This window comes from Rhinolophus sinicus, chromosome 13 (genome assembly GCF_057876585.1).
Source record: "Rhinolophus sinicus isolate RSI-liver-muscle chromosome 13, RSI-T2T, whole genome shotgun sequence".
NCBI classification, from domain to species: Eukaryota; Metazoa; Chordata; class Mammalia; order Chiroptera; family Rhinolophidae; genus Rhinolophus; species Rhinolophus sinicus.
This window is the reverse complement of record NC_142513.1, coordinates 1,432,828-1,458,221: the sequence shown is the minus strand read 5'-3', so window position 1 is coordinate 1,458,221 and position 25,394 is coordinate 1,432,828. Positions and strand designations below refer to the sequence as shown.

At 52.3% G+C, this 25,394-nt stretch overlaps 1 protein-coding gene across 8 annotated transcripts in view; it reads right to left on the bottom strand.

Annotated features, from left to right (window-relative positions):
- The window catches only part of TAF4 (TATA-box binding protein associated factor 4), a 62,860-nt gene continuing 37,466 nt past the window's right edge, over positions 1-25,394 (bottom strand). For 2 of the 8 annotated variants that reach the window (XM_088789043.1, XM_074318206.2), the window contains 12 exons: positions 25,201-25,320; positions 24,228-24,350; positions 23,587-23,676; positions 22,648-22,893; positions 20,504-20,651; positions 19,983-20,097; positions 17,506-17,675; positions 17,091-17,221; positions 16,188-16,313; positions 15,698-15,754; positions 15,128-15,247; positions 1-1,492 (listed from right to left, as the gene is read on the bottom strand). In XM_088789043.1, the coding sequence (XP_088645169.1) occupies positions 1,325-1,492; positions 15,128-15,247; positions 15,698-15,754; positions 16,188-16,313; positions 17,091-17,221; positions 17,506-17,675; positions 19,983-20,097; positions 20,504-20,651; positions 22,648-22,893; positions 23,587-23,676; positions 24,228-24,350; positions 25,201-25,320 (1,614 nt within the window). In that variant the 3' untranslated portion in view covers positions 1-1,324. Of the gene's footprint in view, positions 1,496-1,901; positions 10,441-15,127; positions 15,248-15,697; positions 15,755-16,187; positions 16,314-17,090; positions 17,222-17,505; positions 17,676-19,982; positions 20,098-20,503; positions 20,652-22,647; positions 22,894-23,586; positions 23,677-24,227; positions 24,351-25,200; positions 25,321-25,394 lie in introns of all 8 variants that reach the window. The other 6 variants (XR_016018135.1, XR_016018133.1, XR_016018132.1 and 3 more) reach the window with 6 other exon arrangements.

Genomic DNA, 25,394 nt, shown 5'->3' with positions numbered 1-25,394 from the left:
TACAGATAAATTTGTTTTTAATAAAGGAGTTAATTTTCTTTCAACCCTATATAAAACAATAGCAATTAAAAACTTCATTTTTGAAAGTAAAATATTTACATATGAACAAGTAACTGTGCAAAATTTACATGAAAAAATGGAAAGACAGGGATTTCCTAAAAGACAAAATAAAAGGCGTAACAGTTCTCAGGTGTTGATAAAAAATACTGGTCAGCATTCCATTCGCACGCGCGCGAATCAAAGTCTAATGTGAGGGTTCACACGGGGGAAGCCAAAGTATTTACAGTCATAAAAGTACTATCAATAGACAATTTAATACAATAACCTCTGAAAATATAAAGAACCAATTAGTATATTTGTAATAAAAAAATAGGTACAAAGAAGGGGCTTTGCTCTGGACATCTGTAAAGTTGGCCCACAGCGCGCGTACAGTCTCTTAGCAAAATAATTCTAGTTTACGTAGCCATTTTTATGTTATGTGCCAAAAATTATGTACAATTACCGACAAAATACACCAACCATTTTTCAACACTTGATTCACACTGAGAAACATTCTTTTGATGATTCTTCTCAACTTTGATTTTATTTCATCTAAGCTTTCACTTTTAGCTAAAAAACACAGTGCAAGTAAAATATATTTATGCTGAAAAGGTTTTCATTTCTTTTAACTTTACAGCTTTACAAACTATAGCAAATAAAATGCATTTGTACAGATGCTGACCACACATTCAGAGGGGCCGCCAGCACTGGGCTCCACTAACCAGAAAAAGTGACTGAACTCCGAGGAGGGGCGTTTAGATGAATTGTGTGTTCCTCGAGAATTCTGAGCGGAGGGGGAGGAGGGGGGAAAGATAAATAGTCTAAAAAATCAGTTTGCTTTGCCAACTGACTAATATAAAAATAAAATAAATGAAATGAGGTCATTGGCTGCAGACACACACCTATGTAGTAAGTGGGGTTGAACTAAACCAAATGCACAAGTAATGTAAAGACCGCTACGAGGTGACAGAGGGCGGCTAATTATTTGCTAAACGATTCCATCAGTTTTTATATATGGCTTGTTTGGCAAGAAGGCCACTCAATCAAAGATGAGTTAGGATTTCATTGTCCTTTAAGAGTCCACGGGCTTCTGAATTCTGTTACAGAAACGAGTTTGCTTCCGCACTGAAGAGCTGACTTAGAAACAGGAATATAAAACTGTTCCGTTGCAAAGAGGTGGCTGTTTTTTAAACAATATCCCATTTGCTTGTTACAAAAAGGCGTAATCTGCAAATATATAAAAACGTCCCCAGGCGTCTCCCTCCGAGGTGCCGCCCGTCCTGTGCTACTTAAGGAACGCTTTGTAGAGCAACAGTGAATGGCTTGTCTCGCGTTCATTTTCTAAACAAAATATGAGGTCCCTGAGGTTGACCCGCGTGATCCTTTGTCGCGTGAACTGTCTGGGGGTTCCGACGCCGGAGCTGCCTGGGACCGCCGAGCCCGGGCCCGACCCCTGCTGATGAGAAAGGAGAAGACAGCCGAGTTAGTGGTGCGCAGGGGTGGGCAGGACCCACGGCGCTGGAAGGAAGGGGCAGGGCCAGGAGCTGGCCGAAGGACGGCACGCCTCGGGGCAACTTGCGTCTCCCCTACAGTGTCCTAAGGAACCCCATTCTGGAGGAAGCCAGGCTTGGGATGGGCTCCTTCCTGAGGCCTATGCCTTGAGCTGCAGTGCTTTACGAGTCCCTAACGGGGCAGGGCGACAGCAGGGGCACGGACCCCACGGCGAACTCCACACTCAGAACACCAACCCTCGCAATTCCCCAGAGCTCAGACTCTGGCCCCTGCACTGAGGAAGGAAGAGGTGAGGCTGCTGCCCCAAGGGGATGGCGGACGGCTCCCGGGCTTGTAGCAGGTGTCCCCACCTCCACATGTCCGGGGCTGAGGCGAGGCCCAGGCACGCCTGGGGCCAGCTGTGTCATCCCCATTTCGCTGACAGAGGCACACTCCCAACGGCACAAGGTCTAACTTCCTGGACGGGACAGGCTGGTGGTCAGCTGGTTGGGCCGCGGCACTCCGTGGTCACCACGGTCATCCGTGGCCCAGAGGGGACTCCCTGCTGGTCTGAGCCAAGGCACTGCTGTCTCCGGCTGAGGCAGCAGCTGGGCTCAGGGCTCAGGTACCCGGCTGGATCGGCCCCCTGGGGATTCGTCATCGTGGCTGAGTCTCTGCCGCCTGCCTGCTCGTTGAGACAGAGTTTCGGGCTGGTCTTCCTGGAGGAGTCTCGTCGTGTCAGCAGCAGCAGCACCCTGTGGTCTCAACCGGTCAGCATCTCCATCGGACATTCCGGGGCACAAACCACACAACTCCCAACTGGACGGCTCTTGTTTTTCGTTCGGAGTGAAAACTAAGTGTCTGTGTTCTGATGGTTAAAGTTGCTCATGTATATTTCAAGTGCAAAAATCACAGTGGTATTTTTACAGCATTTCTCAAGGATTACGTAAGAAGGTGGGAGTACTAAGGCACGAGCCGCAGTGCTGAGAGCGGCCAGCAGGTGGCAGGCGAGGCCGCACTCCCGGCCTCCACCTGGGCCCCTTCCCAGACCCATCCGCTGAGTCTCCTCTTCCACTGATAACTTTCTGTGCACCCCCTCCGAACCCCTAGCCGCCTCCACGGCCATCCGACGTCTACTTTTCCTTGTTTGAAACAACTACTTGGCCTTTCTCGGCGGTTCTCCCTGAATCTCCACAACAGCCCTAAAGGAGCATCTTGCATAAGAGAAAAACTGCACCCCTAAAAAGACTGATGAAAACAAGCGCTTTAGAGAAGGACACGGACCCACCCCGCCAGCACAGCCCAACAGAAGGGCTGGCATCTCTCCCAGGGGCCTGCGGATCTGGATCTGGACCCCAGAACCCAGGGAAGCCTGGAAGGCAGCAGGCAGCTCTGGAAGGAAAGTCGGGGGGCCCACGGACGGGGCCACCCTGACCTTGGAGCTCAGAGCAAGAACGGCTCTGCCCAAGTGACAGATCCAACACCACTGCCACTCTCTCTCGGTTCTGCACCGTACCTGATGTTTCTACTTTCAAAATGGTTCAAGGGCCTCATCAGCTGGGACAAGGGAGAGGCACGCAGGTTAAAGGGTGAAGGTCAGAAATCAAACGGTATTTTCTAACAACAAAACAGATGAACAAACACAATAGACTCATAGACACAGAACCAACTGGTGGTTCCCAGAGGGAAGCGGGAGGGAAGGGGGGATGGATGGAACGGGTGCAGGGGGTTAGGGGTGCAAACTTCCAGTGCTGCAGTCAGCCAGCCACAGGGGTGTGGCGACAGCATAGACAACTGTCAGTGATGCCACAATGACTGCACAGTGACAGGAGGGGACGAGACTCGTTGTGTGATCCCTTCGCAGTGTATGCAGCAATCGCACCACTGCTGTATGCCTCAAACTAATATAATCTTGTGAGTCAATTAAACTTCGACATCAAAACAAATAATTACTTCGATGCAACATTTTTTAGATCTCAAAACTGGTGCCAAAGTCCTGATGGGCAAGCGTCCGCAGGGCGGGTGAGGGCGGCCAGCGCCTCCCGGCCTGGGCAGCACAACCCAGCTCCTTCCCTCTGAGGGTCTCAAGGTCAACGGCAATGCCACAGGCCCACAAGAAACCAGCACTTCTCATGGTTCTCTGGACTTGCATGAAAGTCTGTGCTCCAAGATATCCTGCTGGAGGCTCAACTTTCTTCTCATGACATGGGGTAGGTGCTGTTTTCTCCATTTCTCCCCAAAAGAGGGCACATGCTCCCTGACTTCCGTCCAGGGTCTCTGGTGCTGCTGCTGGTGGGGTTCTGGCTCCGAGCCTGCAGGTGGGGAACCTGGTCTAGTTTCAGAGCCCCATGGGGGAACGTGAGGCAGAGGCCTGGGCCAGGGTGGCAGTATGCTCTGCCCATGGCAGCCAAACAACCCCCGCAGTGACCCAGACAACAGACAGCTCGGCGGGCAACGCAGACAGCAGTCCTGGGAGGGACTCCAGCACCGACAACATGCACGCTCAGAGGGCTGGTCCTGTTGCGCCTGTCTGCAGGCACTGGGGCTGCTTCAGTGACCCTGCACATGTCCTGTACACTGTCCCCAAGCAGTGTCCTCCGAAGAGGGCGCTACGAGTGCTCATGTGCCCTCACAGGGCTGGCGGAAGGGTGGACAAAAGGAGCTGCTCTTCCCAAGGCAGTCTTTCCAGTGCCAACGTGACGGCCAACAAATAAACAAATGGAAGAAACCGCCCTCTGTCCAATCCCAACTGCCTATGGGCCCACAGTGCACAGAGCCAGGCACCCTCATGTCCGCGGAGAGCCTCCTGCATGTGCCCACTTCCCATGGGTGCCCGCCAAAGTGACTGAGAACGTCCCCTGGGGCCACCGTGGGCCATGGAGACCTTGACTTCACCTCTGTGCCCCAGGAGCCCCGTCCCACAACGCTGAGAGCACGATACCCACCAGCGGCCCAGGGCGCTGCAAAGGGTACACAGGTGAGAAGCATCCGGGGTTCACTTTGGGTCAGAACGCCAGAGGCCCGACCGGCTCACCTGCCCCCCTACGACGCCATGGTTCCCTCACTGGTCTGTGCCCCATCTCTCTGTCCTCACTGTCATGAAACGGAACACACGCCAGGACGGGCAATCAGGACACTTCGAAGAACAGCAGCTGTGACACAGATACTCGGGTAATCAGCTTGAAAGAGTGACCACTGCTCGCAGAAGGTGAAGACACCATGGTTGCCGCTTACCCCAAGATCTCTCACCATCTCCCCAAAACAATGAACAAGAGGGAAACCCAGACCTGCACAGACAATGCTCTATCAGCGTCCTGTGAACTTGGGGACGCCCAAGCCTCAACAGGACCCCGAGGGAGACAAGAATTGGTGTCCCCAACGGGGTCTCACTGCACCTCAGACCACCCAGCAAAGATGGAGGATGCAAAGAGTAGGGCTACGGTCCCAAAACCATCACCAGAAAGGCGGGGCCCACCCCATGTGCCCAATCCTAAAATGGGTCCAAGGGCACAGACTTGGGGGGTGGGGGCTTAAGTGCAGGAGACGGAAGGGGAGGCCTAAAACAAGCTCAGCATCAGGACACATGACTCCTCTCTACAACCAAAACAAACAAAACACCTGCCAAGTAGGGCAGCCTTCGCGATGCTGTCAGAAGAGGGCGCCATCAGACCGTGACTCTTGTGAAATGAACAAGAGATTAGCAAATCCATAAAGCACCACTGCAAAAATCGGAAAATGAAATTCCACGTGTATCAGAGATAAACAGCCTGCAAAAACGAAAACTGTTAGATGACACTTTCAACAACAAAAATATACTTAAGCATTTGAGCATCTAAAAATCACCTTGAATCAAAATCTCAAAAATTAGACAAGAAACAGATTTAAAAACAGAAGGAAATGACAATCGACAGCAAGGAAAAAATGGAAAAAAAGACAAAATTACCTAAGAAATTAATCAGTTGCACGGTGCCCAGGGGAGAACAGACTCAAATGAAAATGCAGTAAGAGGCACTGATGAATGGCAGAAAACAAGAGAAAACGAGGTAAGGTAAAAATTAAGTGTTGGAGAGAAAAGATGGTGGAAATGGAAGACAAGCAAAGAAGAACTCATAATATATCTATGTCAGAGTCCCTGAAGAAGAAAATAAACAATGGATCAGAACTGACACTTAGGGCCGGCCCGGTGGCTCAGGCGGTTGGAGCTCCATGCTCCTGACTCCAAAGGCTGCTGGTTCGATTCCCACATGGGCCAGTGGGCTCTCAACCACAAGGTTGCCAGTTCAACTCCTCGAGTCCTGCAAGGGATGGTGGGCTCCGCCCCCCGCAACTAAGATTGAACACAGCACCTTGAGCTGAGCTGCCGCTGAGCTCCCAGATGGCTCAGTTGGTTGGAGCGCGTCCTCTCAACCACAAGGTTGCCAGTTCGACTCCCCCAAGGGATGGTGGGCTGTGCCCCCTGCAACTAGCAACGGCAACTGGACCTGGAGCTGAGCTGCGCCCTCCACAACTAAGACTGAAAGCAGAACAACTTGAAGCTGAACGGCACCCTCCACAGCTAGGATTGAAGGGACAGCAACTTGACTTAGAAAAAAGGCCTGAAAGTGCACACTGTTCCCCAGTGGAGTCCTGTTCCCCTTCCCCAATAAAATCTTTAAAAAAAAAAAAAAAAGGAACTGACACTTAAAAACTACAATCCAAGAAAACTTTCAAGAAATAGAAACAAAACAAAATCTACACACCTAAACGGCCCCAGTGAGTATCAGGGAAAATTAACCCATAAAAATAAACTCTAACCAACCCTCATCAAACGAGTAGTCTTCAAAGACAAAGATCAATGAATTATAAAGGCAGGAGAATTAAGCTGGCATCAGGCTTCTCAAAACCAACCTACAAAGCAAGGCAGCCACGGAACAGCATTAAAAAGAAACCACTGACAGGACGCATGAACCAAGGATTTTACATCCAGCCAAACGTCCTCCGTATCAGGGCCAAAGAAAACCTGTTTTCAACATACAAATGGGACCGTGCACCCACGGCTGTTGTGAGGGCTCTGCCACAGGCTGGGCACCATCCAGCGAGAGACGACGGGAAACTGCAGCAAAAAGATGGACGGAAACCAGCATTTATAATATACACCTAACACCAACGAACGTGAGGAAAAGCTAGAGGACTAACGACATGCGTCCTGTGCTGTGACAAAGTGGAACTAATGTGACAAAGAGAAGGGAGCGGGAACGGAGCACAGGACGAGCTGACGGTTGTAGCGCCAACAGGTGGGGCTGAAGGCCGAGAAAACTCAGTGAGAAGGAGCTCTGTGAGGTCGCACCCAGTAAGTTCCAGAGCGCAGGACGGGAAACGGCACGCTGCAGATGGGCGCCTGTATCACACTCCCTTCGAGGAAGACAGAAGGGGCTACGTATGCCGAGTGGAAACGAGGCGGCAGCTGGAGCAGCACAGCCCTGTGTGTGTACAGCTCGGACTCTCAGAACTGTGGCGAGGCCTCACCCCAAAAACTAATGAGGAAACTCAACTAAGATGTGGGGGAATCCAACATGGAGCACATGCAGCGACCAAAGAACAGGACTGCACTCGAGGGAGTGGCGGCCACGCCGCAGGGGGCGGCACGAAGGGCTCAGCAGGTAAGGTGGGCGGCGACACCGACCGGCTGGCCTGCACCCGGGAGGCCATCACACTGGCCACAGAGTCTCCTCCTCACGGGGCTCAGCTCTTCTGAGACCCTGTCTGTCCACCGGGACTGCACAAGCCGGGATGAGAACCAGCCTCCTCACAGAAGGCACGAGGCAGGCCGTGCGCTCAGACTGGATTCCAGCTGAGGGCTACAGACACACACACTGTTTTCAGTAGTTACAGACGGACAGAAACCAGGCCAGCACTGACGGGTGTGTGCACGTGGGGATGCACACGTACCCGGGGGTACACTGGCGGCGGGGTGGCTGGAAGCAAGACACCCCAGGAGATGCACTCACCCAGGGCCCAGACCCTGGTCCCAAACACGGCTCTTCCACAAAAGGAACCAGGCCCCTCAGGTAAAGGGCTGACTCCACAGTCATGGCAGGAAAATGTAAGACGAGCCTGGAACGGTGTGCAGTGTGACAAAGTCCGAAATCTTCCAGACAGGACGGGTCGTGCTGAAAGGGCCCAGGCACCGGCCTGAAGGAGAGCTCAGTGACCAGGGCTGGGCCGGCTGAGCACCCAGACGAACAGCACTGCCGATGGGATAAAATCAATGTCCACACTCACGGAGCAGGTAACTGAATGAATACACGATGGCGGGGTGGGGGCCGTGACAGGAGGCTTCCTCCTCACACAGGGGAGGACACCAGACAGACACCGCCCCTGAAGCCAGCGGCGCCATCTGTGAGGGGAAGGCTGATGGCACACAGCACAGCAACAGGGACATCTGTCATACGCTGACTACACAGGACAACAGGGGCTCCCAGGCAGAGCCCCCTGAACCCAGGTTCAGGTCTCCCCAGCAACAGGGCCTCCTGACACACATCCTGAGAAGGACACTGTCACTTTGTGACAGGCCAGCAAAATTAAGTAACCTGGCTTGAGCCATGAGGAAACATGACATGGGCCCAAAGTAAGGAACTTTACCAAATAACCAACCTATACTCTTCAAAAGCGTCAAGATAGAAAAGCCAAGGAAAGACTGAAGAATTGTCACAGACCAGAAGAAACGAAGGAGACGTGATGACCAAATGCTAGGAGGGAGGGACCCCAGACAAAATCCTACAACGGGAAACAGACGTTGGTGGAAAAACTGGAAAACATCAAGGACAAAAATTTGTAGAAGACACATCTGATGAATGACTGTTACCACACCATACAAAGGACTCTGAAAACTCAGTAAGAAAACAAACAACCCAATTAAAACCGGGCCAAAAACCTGAGCACACCTTGCCCAAGAAGATACACAGACGGCAAATAAGCACAGGAGATGCTCCCCATCTCGGCATCAGGGAAACGCAAATTAAGGCAACGAGACAGCCCTGCACCCGTCAGGACGGCCATGACCCAGAGCACCGACACCACACGCCGGCGGGGACGTGGAGCCACGGGAACCCTCAGTCACTGTGGGGAGAGCAAACGGTGCAGCCGCTTTGGAGGACAGTTTGGCAGTTTCTTACAGAGCTAAACATACTCCTAGGATCCAGCAATCATGCTCCTTGGTATTTACCCAAAGGAGCTGGAAGCTTGTCCACACGAAACCTGCACACGGACGTTTACAACAGCTTTATGCACAATCGCCAGAAGTTGGAAGCCACCAGGATGTCCTCCAGTGGGTGATGGATAAACAAACTGTCCATCCAGACAGTGGAATATTACTCAGCACTAACAAGAAATGAGCTGTTGGGACATGAAAAGACACGGAGGAACCTTAAATGCACATGACTAAGCGAGAGAAGCCAATCTGAAAAGGCTGCACCCGTGTGATTCCAACTACACGACCTTCTGGAAAAGACAAAACCAAGGAGACAGAGAAGACCAGTGGGTTCCAGGGGGCGGAGGGTGGGGGGGATGGACGGGGGAGCACAGGGGACTTTCAGGGCAGTGAATTACTGTGTGTGACACTGTAATGGTGGGTACATGACATTACACGTGTCCAAACCCACAGAACGTCCAACAGCGAGTGAGAGGGACCCTAATGTCACCTGTAGACTCAGGGTGACAATGTGTCAACGTTGGTCCATCTATTGTAATAAATGCACCATCTGGTGCGGAGGCAGACAGTGGGGGGCTGTGCACAGGGGGTAAGGGGAACAGGGGAATCTCTGTACCTTCCGCTCACTTTTGCTGTGAACTTAAAACTGCTCTAACAAATAAAGTTTATTAATTTAAAAAACTAAATTCTGAAAAACGAAATCAAATTCTTCAGTTAAGAGTATCATACCAATGACATATTGGAGAAAGCTGGGTGAGAGACATACAGACACTCTCTAAAATTTTCGTTAACTTTCCTGTGTGTCTAAAACTAGTTCAAAATAGAAAGTTTTTAAAAAGGACATACCCTAAGGAAAGAAATCTAAACTCAAAAAAAAATAAAAAATAAAAATAAAAGGCATTATCTCTGATTAAGAAAGGCATATAGAGGACTTTAAAATTCTGAATTTTGTGTTAATCATTATGTATGTTAACACGAGTATCCCTCAAGTTCAAAAACAGGCAAAACCAGCACCGCATAAAAGGACTCCCATGACAGTCTCTGATGACATGCTTCTTCCCACTGTCTCATTAGGTTCTCTCTTGGTCCTTTCACTCCACCCCACGTTCTCCCCCACGCCCATGTCCCATCAGTTTGGAAGCACACGTCCCTTACAGGTCACTCTGGATATTTTGACACCCAAGTCAAAAATTAATCAGTATGCCTTTCCCACATGCCCTCCCCTCCTAGCACAGGGACCCCAGCAGCCAAAGCAGCTGGGAAATCGGTTTCATTGAGCCAAACACCACATACCCTGAGAGCAATGGAAACCAGACTCTCCCAGAGAAGGGATCCGTAAGCATGGAGAAGAAGGCAGTAGGGAGAGGTCCTGAGGGGCTGCACTAGAACCTGAGAGTGGCCACAGCACACAGGATGGGTTTTGCCATGACAGGGTCACACGCCATACCACACATGCACACCAATGCACACACGTACCCCAGGGTCTGACGGCTGCGGGGCCCGGAAGCAGGGACCCTCCCACAGCTGTCAGCATGCACAGTGCTCAGACGTTGGTCTCTGAACACTGCCCTCCATTGAAAGAAACCAGGGCTGGCGAGGGCAGGGGCGGGACAAGAGGTGCCTGGACACCTCATGCCAGTAAAAACGCAATGCTGAAAAAGTGAGGGCGACATTTCAAAAGGATATAGAAACCAGCTTGAAGAAGCTTCCACTGACCAAATCTAGAAATAATGAGAGTATTGATTACAACCCACTGGATACAACAGGAATCCACCAGTCCATACACTCTGATGGATGGATGGTTGGATGGGTGGATGGATGGATGGGTGGATGGATGGATGGATGGAAGGATGGAAGGATGATGGATGGATGGATGGATGGATGGATGGATGGAAGGAAGGAAGGATGAAGGAGGGAGTAGGGAGAATGGCAGCTCTTCTTTACAGCAGAAGGCACTGAATGGAGAAGGCGTGGTGGCAGACAGGCACCGGGCACTGCAGGGGTACCGACGAATGGTGCTGCACCTGGTGGAGGTCTGATGAGAACAGAGTATCTGCATACTCCTGGACTATCTCCTTATTAAATGAGTCAATATAAAGGAATAACGGTGACTACACGGCACAGTAACCTGGCAGACACCAGCTTAGCCAGGTGACCAAAGTTAAGGTCACCCACGGTAGCAAGGTCAACACTGACCTCCCGCCGTGAAGACCAGAGCAGAGCACCGTCCACACTGAGGTATTTCCGCCAAACCGAACACACCTGGCTGAGGGCCACCCCGAGCACAAGGCCCGTGCTCTTGAACACTGCCCAGAAGGGGACATACGGAAGACTAACGACGCATGCTACTGGATGTCACACGTTCCCAGACCAAAGAGGAAAAGAGACACTGCGGGGACGGCTGGGGCACGTGACCGCGTCTGAGGACCGGCTGGTGGCCGTGGATCATCAGCACTGATTTCCCGACTGGCAGCAGTGACGACAGAGAGTGTCTGATAATATTAGCATTTAGGAGTGACGGGACATCCGATAAAAAAAGATTACATGTGTGCATATATATATATGTGTGAAATGTACATGTAATACACAAACGCACACACGTGTACATGCGCACACGCAGAGAGACAGGGTGCAGAAGTAAATGTGACAAAACGTTCAGAATGACAATCTGAATAAAGGGAGTTCTTTGTACTATTTCTGCAACTTACTACAGGTTTAAAACTATTTTAAATTAAAGAAAAAAAATTTGAAAGAAGTTCACCAATATATTCTGGAAAGACGGTAACGGGGCAGCCACATTTAGGATCTCCCCAGAGGCCCACATAAGACACAGAGCAACCAAGCAGCAAAACCAAGACCAGCAGACAGTACTGAAATCCACACCAGGGAAGACGAAGCCCGAGCAGCCACATGCCTGTCCGGGGCCGCAGAACTGCGGGGTGCGTCCAGGGAAAGCACCTGGGCACCGCCAGGCCGGAAGCCCCAGGAGCAGCAGGACCTCCCTGGAAAGAGCGGCAGGCTCATCTGAGAGCCCCTAAACCTGGGAGAGGGTCTGTCCCCTCACACCGCAGCCCGGACGTTGGGGACCCTCCCCAGCCCCCCCAGGGCTCTCCATCAGCACAGGCTCTCACACGGAAGAGGCTCTGTGGGGAGGGGAGTGAAAGCTGAGCAGGACGAGCACAACGAAGACAGAGGAAGGTTCCAGTGAGACACAGAGGAAAGCAGAGCCACGGGCTCTCAGAAGGAGAGTTCCCACATTTTTATCCCTTCATGAAAGCAACACAGGAACACAGTGAAGTTACAAAGCACCTCAAATCACACGTCTCTTAACAGTCCAGCAAAACTAACTTCACGTAGAAGTAAAGCAACAGCAAAGCATGAAGATCAAGTCCCATCCAAGTTACTACAGGAAAGAAAGAGAGTAAGAAGCAAAATAACATCCCCACAGATGATGAAAACCACCAAAAGGGCATAATCAAAAACAGATGAAAACTGTAATGTTTATTTCACAACAAGCTAAAGGCATTAAGAAAATAATAAAAGGCATGAAGGAACAACATAAATCAGAATCAGCGAAATTTAGAAATGAGGTGACAAAGTTAAGAATTAGAAACTAGAAATAAAAGAAAATTTCATTTGAGAAATAAAGACTAAACTAAAAAGAACACAACAGCAAATAAACATAACAAATAACACCTTAAGAAGGAATTAAGAAGATGAAAAGAATGAAAACTATATAAAATTGTTTAAAAAGAGAGATTTAAAGGATTCAGGTAAAGAAAATACAAGACATGAAAAACAGAATCTCTGAAGAGGAAAACAAAATACAAAAAGAACATTAAAGAAAATGCTCCTGAATAAGAAAAGATTTGGAACTGCATGTTGAAAGAACACACCCATACTGAGAATGCCAACCCAGAATAACCAATGCCAAGTAAAATAAAGGCTTTATAGAAAAGGCTTCTTTGGGCATCTTTGGGCAAAAAGAACACATGACATAGAAGAGAAATACAACTATCATCAGACTGACAGCAATACTTTATCCCAGGAAAAAGTATGGAGAAGCAGTTAAGATTCTCAAGGAAAGAAAACGTGATCCAAGGATTTTATAGCTGTCAAAACTGACCTTCAAGTTAAAAGGTCACAAACGGTTATCAATATGCAAGAATTTGGGGAACACTGCCCCCATGAACCATTCCAAAAGAATCTGGTAGAGAATGAGACTCAGAAAACCAAAATGACTAAACAGACGTCAACATACACACTAGTCATCAGTATTAAACACACAGTGACTCGTGGCCCTCAGATGCAAGGAGGGCTAATGGGAGAGAGCAGACGAAGTAACAGCTGTATCATGTGTTAGCTCTGTAGCAAGCAGGCACATGGGCATGAAATGACAGTCTTCACTAGAGTCCAGCCTGCCTGAGAAGACAGACCTCATGCACACTCCTGACATCCAGCCACGGTGCCAAAAGGCCTTTCCCCAGGAGTCAGGATCACCAGCTTACTCACCTGAACAAAGCCTAGCACCAAACCTGCACAGGGAGGGCACAGTTTGCAGCTGAGGCCCACTGAGTTGGAGAGGCTTCAGAAATGCCGTGAGCTTTCTACGGACTCTCACTAACACCAAAGTGAAAAACAAAGCTGAGTAGCTGAGCTGTCTGCTAAACCACAGCTGCACTCTTTAGAGGAAGATGGAAATGCATGGTCTCTCCACGTGTCACTCACAATACCCAGCATTCAAACAGCAATCACTAGACAGCAGAGGAATAGGAAAGTGTGACCCGTCATCCAGGAAACGGCAGCTGACAGACACCAAACCCGAGATAGCCCAGATGTTGGACTTGACAAAGACATTATGCAGCTTTTATAAATAGGTTCAGAGAATAATGGGAAAATGTGGTCTCAATAAGTGAGCAGACAGGGAATCTCAGCAAAGAATGGGAAACCATAAAAAGGACCTAAACAGAAATCCTAGAACGACAAAATACATTAACAAACGAGAATGTCACTGGAGGGGCTTAACAGCTGATGAGATAACAGAACTCCATGTGTTCAGGGAACTTGAGGAAAAAACAGCAGAAATCATCCATTCTGAAGAAAGGTCTAATATACGTGTAATTGGGAGTCCCAGTAGAAAAAAGACTGGACAGAAAACAATTTTGAAAAAATAAAGGCCAAAATATTCCAAATTTGAGGAAAACACTGACCTAGAGTTCAAGGAACCCCAAGCAGACTAAATGTCAAGAGAACCAAGTCTAAACACAACACAAACCTCTAAAAACTAAAATGATAAACTCAAAACAGGCAAAGACGAGAGAACTGCTACGTACAGGGAACGGGTGAAAACATAGTCTTTGCTCTTCCACTGGGACCCTGAAAACAGTGGAACAACAACTCTAAGAAGCAGAAATACAGTCACACATTAATAGCTGTCCATCAGTTTTAAGAGTAAGTCTTATAATTCTGCAAAACACACGGGGAAGTGTCCCTTCTCCTCTTGTGATCTAGAACAAGATAACATGGCATTAGAACAGGAATTTCCTTAGAAACGTGAAGAGGCCCAGCAGTAAAACAGAGGCGTTCAAGAAACAGAGGGAAAATGAAGAGATGACGAGTTCTTGGCTTCACTTATCTCTTTTAGTCTGTCGTTCTAGAAAATTAAATGATATACATCTGGATTTGCTTGGCTTATTCAAGAATGTAGGAGAAATTAAATCTTTAAAAACAGAACCGAAAGACAAAAACAAACTCTCAACCCAGAAGTTTGTATTCAAGAGAAATGCCATTCAAATCTGAGGGTGAAATACAACCATTTTCAAGTGAACAAAAACGGACAGACTCCACCGTCAGCAGGCTGCACTGTAAGAAATGGAAACGCTGTCCTTCGAGCCAAAGGGGAACCAATGCTGCTGATGGAAATGCGGACCGTGAGCGGGGAGCAAAGAACTCCAGCGGTGGTACGCAAGTAGGTACACATAAAAGACGACGCCTGCTCCTCCTGTAATTTAGTTAGAAACAACCGACATACTTAAAGGTTGGGTTTATAACTGTATGTAAAGATATGACAACAAACAAAGCAGGAAACTAACAAGTTTGGACAAATGCAAACCGGTACCAAGTCCTTTTCTTACTGCCAGGGTTACCTGCGCTCCCACAGGCTCCTCTCCCAACCACCACTCAGTAAGAAGGGTTACCCCACGAAGGTCATTCTTCTGACAGTTATAATCTCCCCACACCTTTTGAAAGTTAGCCCACATTGCACCACATTCAACCACGGTGACAACTTCTGTGGCACTCACAAATAAGTGGATTTGAATTTAAAGGATCGCATGCTCGTGTGTGAGTGCCCGAGGAGGTTAGCTGGGCAAGGCCCCCCCACCCCTCAGTGCCCGTAACACTCTGTACCTCTGTCCCCGACCCCGGTCCTGGAGAGTCCACTTTCCTCTTTTTCCTGGGCCCGATGGCGGCCAGCGCCGTGAGGTTGGCGTCGCGCTGCCTCATCTGTGCCAGCTCCTGCTGCTGCATCTTAGTTTTGAAAAGGAAACAAGGGCTGTCATTTCATACACATTTCTCACTCACTACAAAGTAATAAAATACAGACACCAAAGGGTTTTCAGAAATTTTCTAAATTAAAATTTCTTCAATGTTTTGAGTGTTTTTTAACAGTAAGCATATTACACAATCAGGAAAATAATAAAACGATAGATGCTCATCTTAAAAAGCTCAGAAATAGGAACAAATTTTAAAAGTACGGATTAACTGCACCCAAAGAGAGATTACCGTTCATTGAAAGCAGGACACAAACGGTTGGCACTGGAAAATACCGTGGCAAACATTTTAAGTCGCTGCAGAAGTGCTGTGGTATGGAAATACCGTCCCTTTGTTCACCTTTCCCTCTCGTTGGCAGTTTCGGTTGCATGCACATGTGTTTGCAAGCGTGGAGCGAAGATGCATTGACTACGAAAGGTCCCTTACCTCTTTTGCCTTCTGTTTCAACCTTAATTGTTCTGGATCTTCTTGTCTGGACCGAGACTATTTTTCAACGAGATTAAAAAAAAAGAAGTTACGACCTAAACGTTTACCATCTAAGACACGTGTTATCTTATTCTCTATAGAACACCCAGGTCATAACAGAAGGCACATGAAATTTCTGACGTGCTTAAAGCCCAGAGATGAACATCTAGGCTGAGCATCACAGAGAATGGACCTCAAAATGGAGACGCGGTCCCTGACACGCCTGCCCGCTGCAGGGTCTGACCTGACGGGATGAGGACAGGCGCCAGGGCGGCCCAAGGGCTCAGGACTCAGCCGGCTCCTGCCCCACACGCCGTGGCTGCCGAGGCCTCGTGCCCCAGCTCCACTCCCACACCTGTCCCAAGGCCAGCCCAAAACCGTGAGGGTGTCGTGGGTGCCCAGGACAGGAAGGGGACGGGGGACAGTCCACCAGAGAAGTGCAAGCACTTGCCTTTGCTGCTCGCATTAAGATTTCTCTTTCCTGCTCATCTTTCCTCTGTTTTTCGATTTGGTCAAGCTGCTCGAAAAATTTGAGCTGAGCCCGGACATCACTTGCCTGCTCATATCTGTCATCATCCTACAAAAAAAGTAAAAACCCTGTGTGTCATCACTCTGGGAACCCAGCTGGGCAGTATGTGCACCACCTTCGGGCCAGTTCCCACGCACCACCAGCACCACCGTGCAGACCCAAGCCCACCCTCTCATGTCCGGCCGAACCTGTCGCTGAGGAGCTCTGCACAGCAACACGCTCAGAGAGGGCTCAGGCAAGCTACCCCATGGCTCATTTTATGCACTTTGGGGTTTGATTTTTTTAAAGCAACATCTAAACTTTTTCATAGTAACATAAATGTTAAGCAAAATGGCTCCGTGCTTTCATTTTAACCACTGTTTGGAAGGCGCTGTCGCCCAGGGAACGTGAGTGGTGCCTGCCTTGTCACGCCCGCCCACTCCTGCTGCCCTGTGGTGCCCTGCAGAACAGCACTCAGGGCTGGGGGGCAAGGAAGATGCCGCTGTGGGAGGCCGGGACTCCGGTGCAGGTGACCCTCCACGAAAAAAAATGGGGCAATGGAGGAGTCACAGGAGCGGGTCTGGAGCCCCCTGGACCCCAAAGCTGAACAGGTCACCTCCACCTCAGCCCCGGCCGCCCTACCCTTCCTTCCCCAGCCAAGGAGGATGGAGCAGCCGAGAACACCAGGCGGCTCAAAGAAGTGGACTCTTCCCCAAATCTAGTTCTGCGTAAAACTCAGAATGAGCTGACACTTGGGCCGCCCTGTGCCTGGATGTGGGGAGGAGGCCTCAGGCGCGCCACTCGGAGAGCGAGGGCCGGCCCCTCTTCAGGGAAACAGCGCGTTACCTTATAGGAGAAGTTCTTTTGCTGAGCCGTTTCTGATATTTTTTCTACGAGGTTCTGCAGCCTCTGTTGCGTGGCATGTGATACGTAACTCACCACGTCTGGGTGTAACTCCGTTATGCCGTGTTTCTTACCTGGGGGCAGGCAACATGTCAAATGTTTAAATGGCCCTCTTTCTCATGAGTTTGCTGGGTCCCCCCACCCCCAGCTACTGCTCTACACAGCCTCCGGGCAGCCCAGGAGGCCCCCGGACAGAGGGCCACCACCATCACCACCACGTACAAGGTGTGACATGGGCAAGCCACGTGCGGCGAGCTACTGGCAGAAGCGGCTTGGCCCCGAGCGTCCAACTCATGGTGCCCCGCAAGCCTGCACATGGACGTGGAGCCCTGGCCGCAGCCAGGAAGCACGGACGCACCTATTTCTAGTATTCGTCTCTGCAACGGCGCTGGGAGGAGGAAGGTCTCGTCCTTACAGGACCGCGTGAGGGTGCCCACGAGCTCTGAGTTTGTGGCTAATATTCTTGCACTTTCTTCCGACAGGTTCACTCCAGCCATCGATGCCACATCGTTAATGTCATCGTCGTCCCTTCAGAAAAGAAGAGGAACAGAGGCTCTAAAGGAAAAGCAGGAGGCACCTTCTGGGGGTCCCGACTTAGGGGGCAATGCACAGAGAGGCAGGGGCGCCCCGGCGGGAAGCACAGCTGATGTCTCCCCCAGGCATGCGTCCTGCCAGTTGCCTCCCCCACTGTGCTGTCACCTGCAGCGGAAGCCTAGGTCTTCTTTGAAACTGAGTCTGGTCTTTGAAAGGAAGACCCGCTGGGGGCTGAAGCGGAACATGAGTCTCTGCATATGGACATGTGTGCAGAGGGTCCCCCCACAGCCAATGCCAAGCTCTCTGCATATGGACAGACGTGTGCAGAGGCTCCCACAGCCAATGCCAAGCTCTCTGCATATGGACAGACGTGTGCAGAGGCCCCCCACAGCCAATGCCAAGCTCTCTGCATATGGACAGACGTGTGCAGAGGCTCCCCACAGCCAATGCCAAGCTCTCTGCATATGGACAGACGTGTGCAGAGGCTCCCCCACAGCCAATGCCAAGCTCTCTGCATATGGACAGACGTGTGCAGAGGCTCCCACAGCCAATGCCAAGCTCTCTGCATATGGACAGACGTGTGCAGAGGCTCCCCACAGCCAATGCCAAGCTCTCTGCATATGGACAGACGTGTGCAGAGGCTCCCCACAGCCAATGCCAAGCTCTCTGCATATGGACAGACGTGTGCAGAGGGCTCCCCACAGCCAATGCCAAGCTCTCTGCATATGGACAGACGTGTGCAGAGGCTCCCCACAGCCAATGCCAAGCACAGACAGCAAAGTCCAACGCTCTACCCCTACTCTCACAGAGCTCCTCCACGGGGGCCCTTTCTGAAAGTCAGAGCACTAACTGAACTTGAAGACAATCACAAACTCCCAGGAAAGTGGGAGCGCAGGATGAGGGGCTTCCTTCCTGACTCACTCGAGGGGGAGCAGGCCACCCGACACCCATTCGGGACCACTGCAGTGTGTTCCCTGCGGACACGGGCATTCCCGACAGATCCAGAGTGACTCTGCAGACCAGGCCACCCACCACACTCCACGGCCACCAGCCGCGCTCAGGCCCTCTCATCTGGCTGACTATCCCAGTAGCATCCTCCACAGCAAAAGTCTAATTCGGAATCGTACTGATTTCGCTGCCGTTTCTCTTCAGCCTCCTGGCCTGGACCATTCCGCAGCCCTTCCTGACTCTTGAGCCCCTGACACTTGGTGGGTCACAGGCCAGCTGTTCACAGCACGTCTCTGTTCTCCATCTGACTGACTCCCCTTGTGACAAGACGTACGGATGTGGCCTCATTCGCCACCTCCCACAGGGGCCGCGTTTTATGGGCCTCTCACTGAGCTACACTCTGAGCGCCAGCACCATGGCGGAGCCCCTGCCCAGCTTCCCCACAATCAGGGCGCTCCTGCCTCCCTGTGGTCAGCGATATGTGCGCGTGTGCACTACCGACGTGGCCCGCAGCAGGGAGGCCCCTCCGGGTGACTGCCAGGAGCTCTGACACGTGCCCGTCCACCCCGAGCAGTGCTTTCCAATCTGACGAAAAGGTACGCTAGGCTCGCCTCGCATTCTCCTGACCCCAGCCCAGGAATCCCAGGCGCCCTGGCCACTGCAGGAAAACGGCGGTAGAAGATGAGCTCTGAGCGCCAGGTGTGCTCGCTGCCACGGGCTGTCACTGAATCTGCATGTGCAGTGGACGGCTCTATCTAACCACACTGACCGCGAGCTCACATCGCCGTGCCAGCCCGACACCATGGCAGTCACTCCAGCGCACTCGCTCTGCGCCTCTAACTCCCCCCCTTTCCCTGCCAGGACGCAGCCGAGGCATGTGCAGCCTTCGCCCACTGACTCCTCTGACCGGAGGTGGACCCGCCCGTCTCCAGCTCCTGCCCCCTCCCACCCCACCCGGCGCTGGCCTCCCCACCCGGCTTGGGCCACCACAGCTCAGCACTGCCAACGCCCACCCTGCTCCAGCTGCCTAATGGCTTTGGGAAGCAGCATCTGGGAAGGGAAGGGCCAGCGAAAGCCTCCTGAAACACGCCCCCTTTCCTACTGCTTCGTCGTCGTAACGGAAGTTACCACGGCGGCCCTTTCTACTGCCCTGTTCCCAACATGCACGTCCTCAACTGTGACGATGCTCAGACCGGCTGTGCATCCAGAGACCCAAGGGCAGCATTTCTGAAGGTTCTGAACTGGACTTTCTTCAGTGGGAGTGGCATACTCTCCGATACTGGGCGGTCGCAAAAAAACGGACTTTCCGTTGCTTCACACAGAAGATCAGCTGGTCTGCAGCCCCTTCCTTACCGAAACGAGCCTCCCCCAGGCTCCTTGAGTTTATTTTTCTGTGCAGCAGCTGCCTGGGCTGAGACAGCTGAAAGGGCTTTGGTTCCAGGTAACACGGCAGGTTTCACCACAGGGACTGCAAAACAAGAGACACGGTATGTCCACCAGCGTATGTGTCGTGGGCACTGTGCTCCAACCACGAAGGGGGCCGCTGGGCTTTGCTGAGAGGGACACCGCTCCAGTGCGTGAGGGGCCTGGGGAGGGGTCGCCCCCCTCCCCCACACAGTCACGTTCTTAGGCAAATGAGCTTCCTAACTCGAAAGTGCAGCGCACCTCTCGTCAAGCTAAGTGTGGGAATGACGCCCGACAGCAGTGGTAAATGTACATGTAAGGGTGAAAACCACACTGACGGGTGACGCTGGCGACGCTGAGCTGTACACTTCAAAGGGCTCAGGTGCTACTTTTGTCACGTGTCCAGCACAATAAAAAGGCAGGAGAACAGGACTGCCCACTGCGTGGCCGAGGCGGCCACAGGCCCTCACCTGGCTGCAGCTGGCTGAGCTGGACCTGCTGGGGCGCCGTGAGCACGATGCGGCTGTGAGGCTGCCTGAGGGCCACCATGGGCGTCTGTGTCAGCGCCACCTGCGGGGGCCGGATGAGCGCTCCGGGCTTGGGAGGCTGCTGGATCACCTGCGGCAGAGCACACAGCCGTCCTGAGCACAGCCCGCCCGCCCGGAGCTGCTGGCACTCCACCCCAGCCGCCCCCTGCCCTGGCCTGGGGCGGGGCGGCTGCAGCAGGCCCGGCACACCCACCTCAGGCCCCACAACCAAAGCCAACTCTTCAGGGGGGATTTGCTACGGGGACGTCGGGACGTGGACACTGCACATGGGGCCCTGAGCTCAATGCCTGGAGGGGCAAGCTGAGCTCACGGGAGCAGGTGGAACAGGAGACCTCTCCCCACATTCCAGTGGACGTGCCATGGCTGCCTGGGGCTACAGCTCAAGCTTGTTTCCCCTCCTCCACATTCTAAGAGGCGAGATGGCTTTCGGGGGGATGTTAGATTTCCTACGTCCTGCCCTGAACCTGGCTGTCAAAGGGCCTCTCCTACTGCCCGAACCACACAGCCTGAGCCCCACCCCAGCTGTGTGCCCACTGCTCTGCACTGTCTGGCCCCTCACTCCCGCCACCAAGCACAGGCTCGTCCTGTTTCTGCTCACCGTTTACCTGTCTACCTGTCCACCTGTCCAGACAGCTCATGTGCTCCGATTCCAGCCTAGCTCTCCCAGCCCGCACACAGCGGTGGCTCTATAGGCTGGCAGCACTGGACGCTCCCTGTGCTGGGCCCAGAGGCATTAAGACCCCTTCTAACGCCACATGGCTACAGGCCAACAGCCTTGCCCGAAACCTCTGGGTCGGGTGCTTCGGACAAAGGTAACCTGGGGGGTATGTTATGGGACACACAGCGGGGATGTGGCAGTGCCCTGGGATCACACTATTCCTGAAACAAAACCTATGAAAATTCACACTCTACAGGACAATGAAGCCTCAGATGGTTCAGGTCAGGTTCTGCCATAAGCCCAGGGAAGTGCCTCCGGCATTCACACCTCTACAGGCCTCAAGGAATGCCGGGAACGGGTCAGACCTGCGTCCGGCTGCCCCCTGCTACCTCTGCAGACACACGAAGCCACACAGAGCCCGAGACAGCCTGGGTCTAAAAACACCGATGATGTCATCCACTACGCAGGAAGGTCAAACCTTTGGGGAAACTGGCTGCCCAGCAACTTCTCGCTCAGAGAACCCAGCTTTTGCATAAATTAGCCCCAGTGACTGTCAAACAGAGCTGCTCTGTACTTACACGACATGAAAGCAAAGGCCACAACAAATCTCTGCCCCTTGAAAGGAGCGTGGAGACCTGCTCTCACGTGGGCACCTCGGCCCCACGCCACAGACCAGCCTCCCTGCTGCCCAGATCAGCCGGCTGCCTCACCACCACTCGAGGCAGAACAACGCAGGTTTTCACCTAAGCAGGTGAGGGAGCCCAGGGTACACTGGGGTCACCCACTTGGTCACTTTATTATTGTAAAATCCACTCCACAACATGCCATTAAGTGCGAGGGAACCTGCACTGTGTGTTTTTGGTAACTGTCTTTGGAAGAACAAAATCCCTTTGAACATTTTGTAAAAGGCCACCAATATGCCTGTGGAAACAAAGATGCTTTCTCCAGCCTCAGAGCTCAGAAAATTGGACCCAAACTGTCAATAAACGATCAATCAGCAGCTTCAGCTCGTGAGACTCACCAGGGCCCAAGCCTGACTGCAGAGCTGGCACCTACACCCAGATACAGGCTCACCGGCCTGCCTGACGTGTCAACTCCAAGCACACATGGTCAGTTTGCTGCATCTGGGCCCTTGTTCCTAATCAAAGCTGACATCCTGGTAAGAGTCACTACAAACACACAGAGTTTGTGTAAACCACAAACACCTTGAAACGATGCAGGTAATGGACATGGTGCGCGAAAGCCAACACGCTTACTACCCTTTACAGAAAAACTGGTTTCAGACTCGTGGGCCTCGGCACTGGGCTAACTACCCAGGCTAAAACCCAGCCTGCTCCTGGCAGGCGCCTCTCCTGAGCCAGGAGGCGGGCAGGCGGGCAGGGGGGGACGCGGGCTCTCGCCTGCATACCAGCGGCGTGGGCTGCCCCTGCTTGCCAACGCCAACCTGTGTGGGCTGCGTGAGGCTGATGACAGGGGGCTGGAGGGCGCTGGTCACGGTGGCCGCCGTCTTCCCGGCCGTGCGCTGGACAGAGCTGCTCAGCACCACAGCCGTGAGCGCGGTGCTGGCCTGCGAGGCGGGCGGCTGCTGCTGCTGGCTCTGCTGGATGAAGGCTGCGGAGTCGGGGGTCAGCTGTCTCAAGGCCGGCAAGCTCCTCTGGGCAGAAAGACATGACGTTGGCGGGCGGTACCGACACCAGGCTCCCTGCTCCCAAACTCAGACACATCCGCCCTGAGCAAAGTTCTCAAGCTAAAGAGCTTAGGCTTCAGGGCCTTAAGGAGATGCCTCTGATGTCAGGTATCCACACACACATACACATGTCCACACACCCAGCACACATACACGTACACACACTCTGATAGACCCGTCACACATACACACACATACATGCACACACGCTCATGCACTCACACTGTCACACACATACATACACACGCTCATACACACACACGTCACCGAGGGAGGATTATTCTCAGTAAGAAAAAGAGGTATTTTTGAAGTGCTCTTAAGACTCTTATGGCCTCAGAGATTATCTGTGGGGTCAATCCGACGCTGGTGAAGCCCTGAGTCCTTGCCTGGGTGAGCGCCCCCACCAGCCGTCACACTCACAGACCACCCTGCGTTTGCCCTGTGCTTAGGACGCGTGACACAGCAGACTGGCCACAGCGTCAGGGGTCTCATAACACCCAGAAAAGCCTCTGAAGAGAAAACTAGACGATCAGTCACAGGGCGCTGTGCTTTCAAACACATCTGTGACAGCCGTGAACCCCACCCCTCCCGCGGGACAAAGCCGCCCCCACGCATGCAGGTGCAGGTGCAGGTGCAGGTGCCAGACGGCTTTACAATTACCTTCAGGAAAGGCACAAGGTAAGGTTGAGGTGAAGAATTAAGTTCCCGGTATAACCTGCTAGTGAAATCTTCTGCTTCGATTTTTCCGTCCTTAAAAATAAAATTCACATTGAAATTCCTCCACGAATAAAAATCCACACACACACATCTCTTCACTCAGCATCACTCTGGTCTCGTATCCCATGATCAGCTGTTCCCTGTGCCAGGTCTGGTGTTGGACAGAGGTGACAGGAAAGTGAACGCGTGGCATGTTTTGGCCGACACTAGCATCCTAGGTGTGCAGCTGGACCCTCGCCTGGCCCTCCCTCCGGAACCAGCCGGTGGCTGTGCCTGCGCCTGCGCCTGGGTGGCTTACTGCTCTGCCTCTTGTCCCCTTCACTCAGCTGTCACTCAATGCCAGGCACTCTGCTAGGAGGCAGACAAGCCTGAAGGTGGCCTCATAATCACAGTCAGAGCTGCGAGCACAGATGCACGAGGCAGCGCCAATGGGAGCCAGGGACCCCTTCACTCAGACACGACACCACGCACACCACTAAGACCGCGAGCCTCGGGTGGAAGCCCTGACCAGGGAGAACCCTGCTGCGCACGGCGCCCTGGCCCCCGCGTGTCGGAACCTCGCCCAGGGCCCAGTGAGGCCTCACCAGCAAGTGTTGCACCAGCTCCTTCACGTTAGCCGCTGTCTCCGTGGACTGTTTACCCGATGATGCCAATTTGATTAACGTAGATAGAAAATTTTTACATTTCTTCACGTTTTCCATAGTTTCCTGCAGTCAAGTTAAAAACATGTAAGTGAAAAAGTCTTAAAAAGCAGATTTTCATCATAGCTTTCGGTTTAACTAAGACATGAATATAAGAAATATATATTTCTTCTCAAACGTCTTTCAAGAAAAGGCAGTAACCGTGCTGGCCTGCTGAGGGGGGTACAAACCAGGACATGTGACCTAGGGGCCACGTGACCACACAAAGCGACAGGCCGGTCCAAGCTTACGCCTCACTCAGCCCGGCAGCTCCTCCTTTAGAAATAAGCTAAGTCAACAGCCCCCCAGCTGAAAAGGGGAGCCTCTAAGATATTCACCATAATGCTGGTTATCAGAAACAAACACTGTCATCTATCTAAATGCACAATAAGAGGAATTCACTTGTGACACTGCTACTAAAGATGGTGAGAAATACAAAGCCATAAAGAAAGTATGAGCCCATTAATTCAAAGGTGTATATACATGCAGGGGAACTACTAGAAGGAGAAACAGAAATGGACGCCAGTGCCGCTTCACCAGTCCGCACCTTTGCACAGCCCACGTGCTACTTGTTCAAACACCGCTGCTGGGGCCTTAGCACTGCAGACTCCTGCAGGGCAGGGCCCGAAAAACCCGGGCAGGAACATGGGGCCCTCCCTGCCACCCAGGGGCCTCTGCCCTGAGACACCCCCCAGCCCGAGGAGCCACGCAGACCGCAAAGCACCCGCATGTCTAGGGCTGCAGCTGCCCCAGGCTGGTGGGTGCTCTGAGGCAGCACGGACGAGACGCACGGCTCCAAACAGCTCTGGGGCTTTGAGAGGAAAGGGAGGTGGTGGCGAGGGGCAGGGTCCGAGGGGTGCAGCGAGGCAGAACTCACCGTGGCAGCCGTGGAGGTGGTGCTGGCTCCTGGGACTGTTCGCTGAGGTGTCCCCGTCTGAACAGCCGTTGCCGTCCCAAGTGAGGGTGTCTGGGCAGTGCCACCCAGAACAAGCTGAGGCTGCAAGAGTCCAAAACACAGGGTGAACAGAGGCTACGGGGAGATGGCCTGCACCCCCTGCAGCGGCAGGGCCC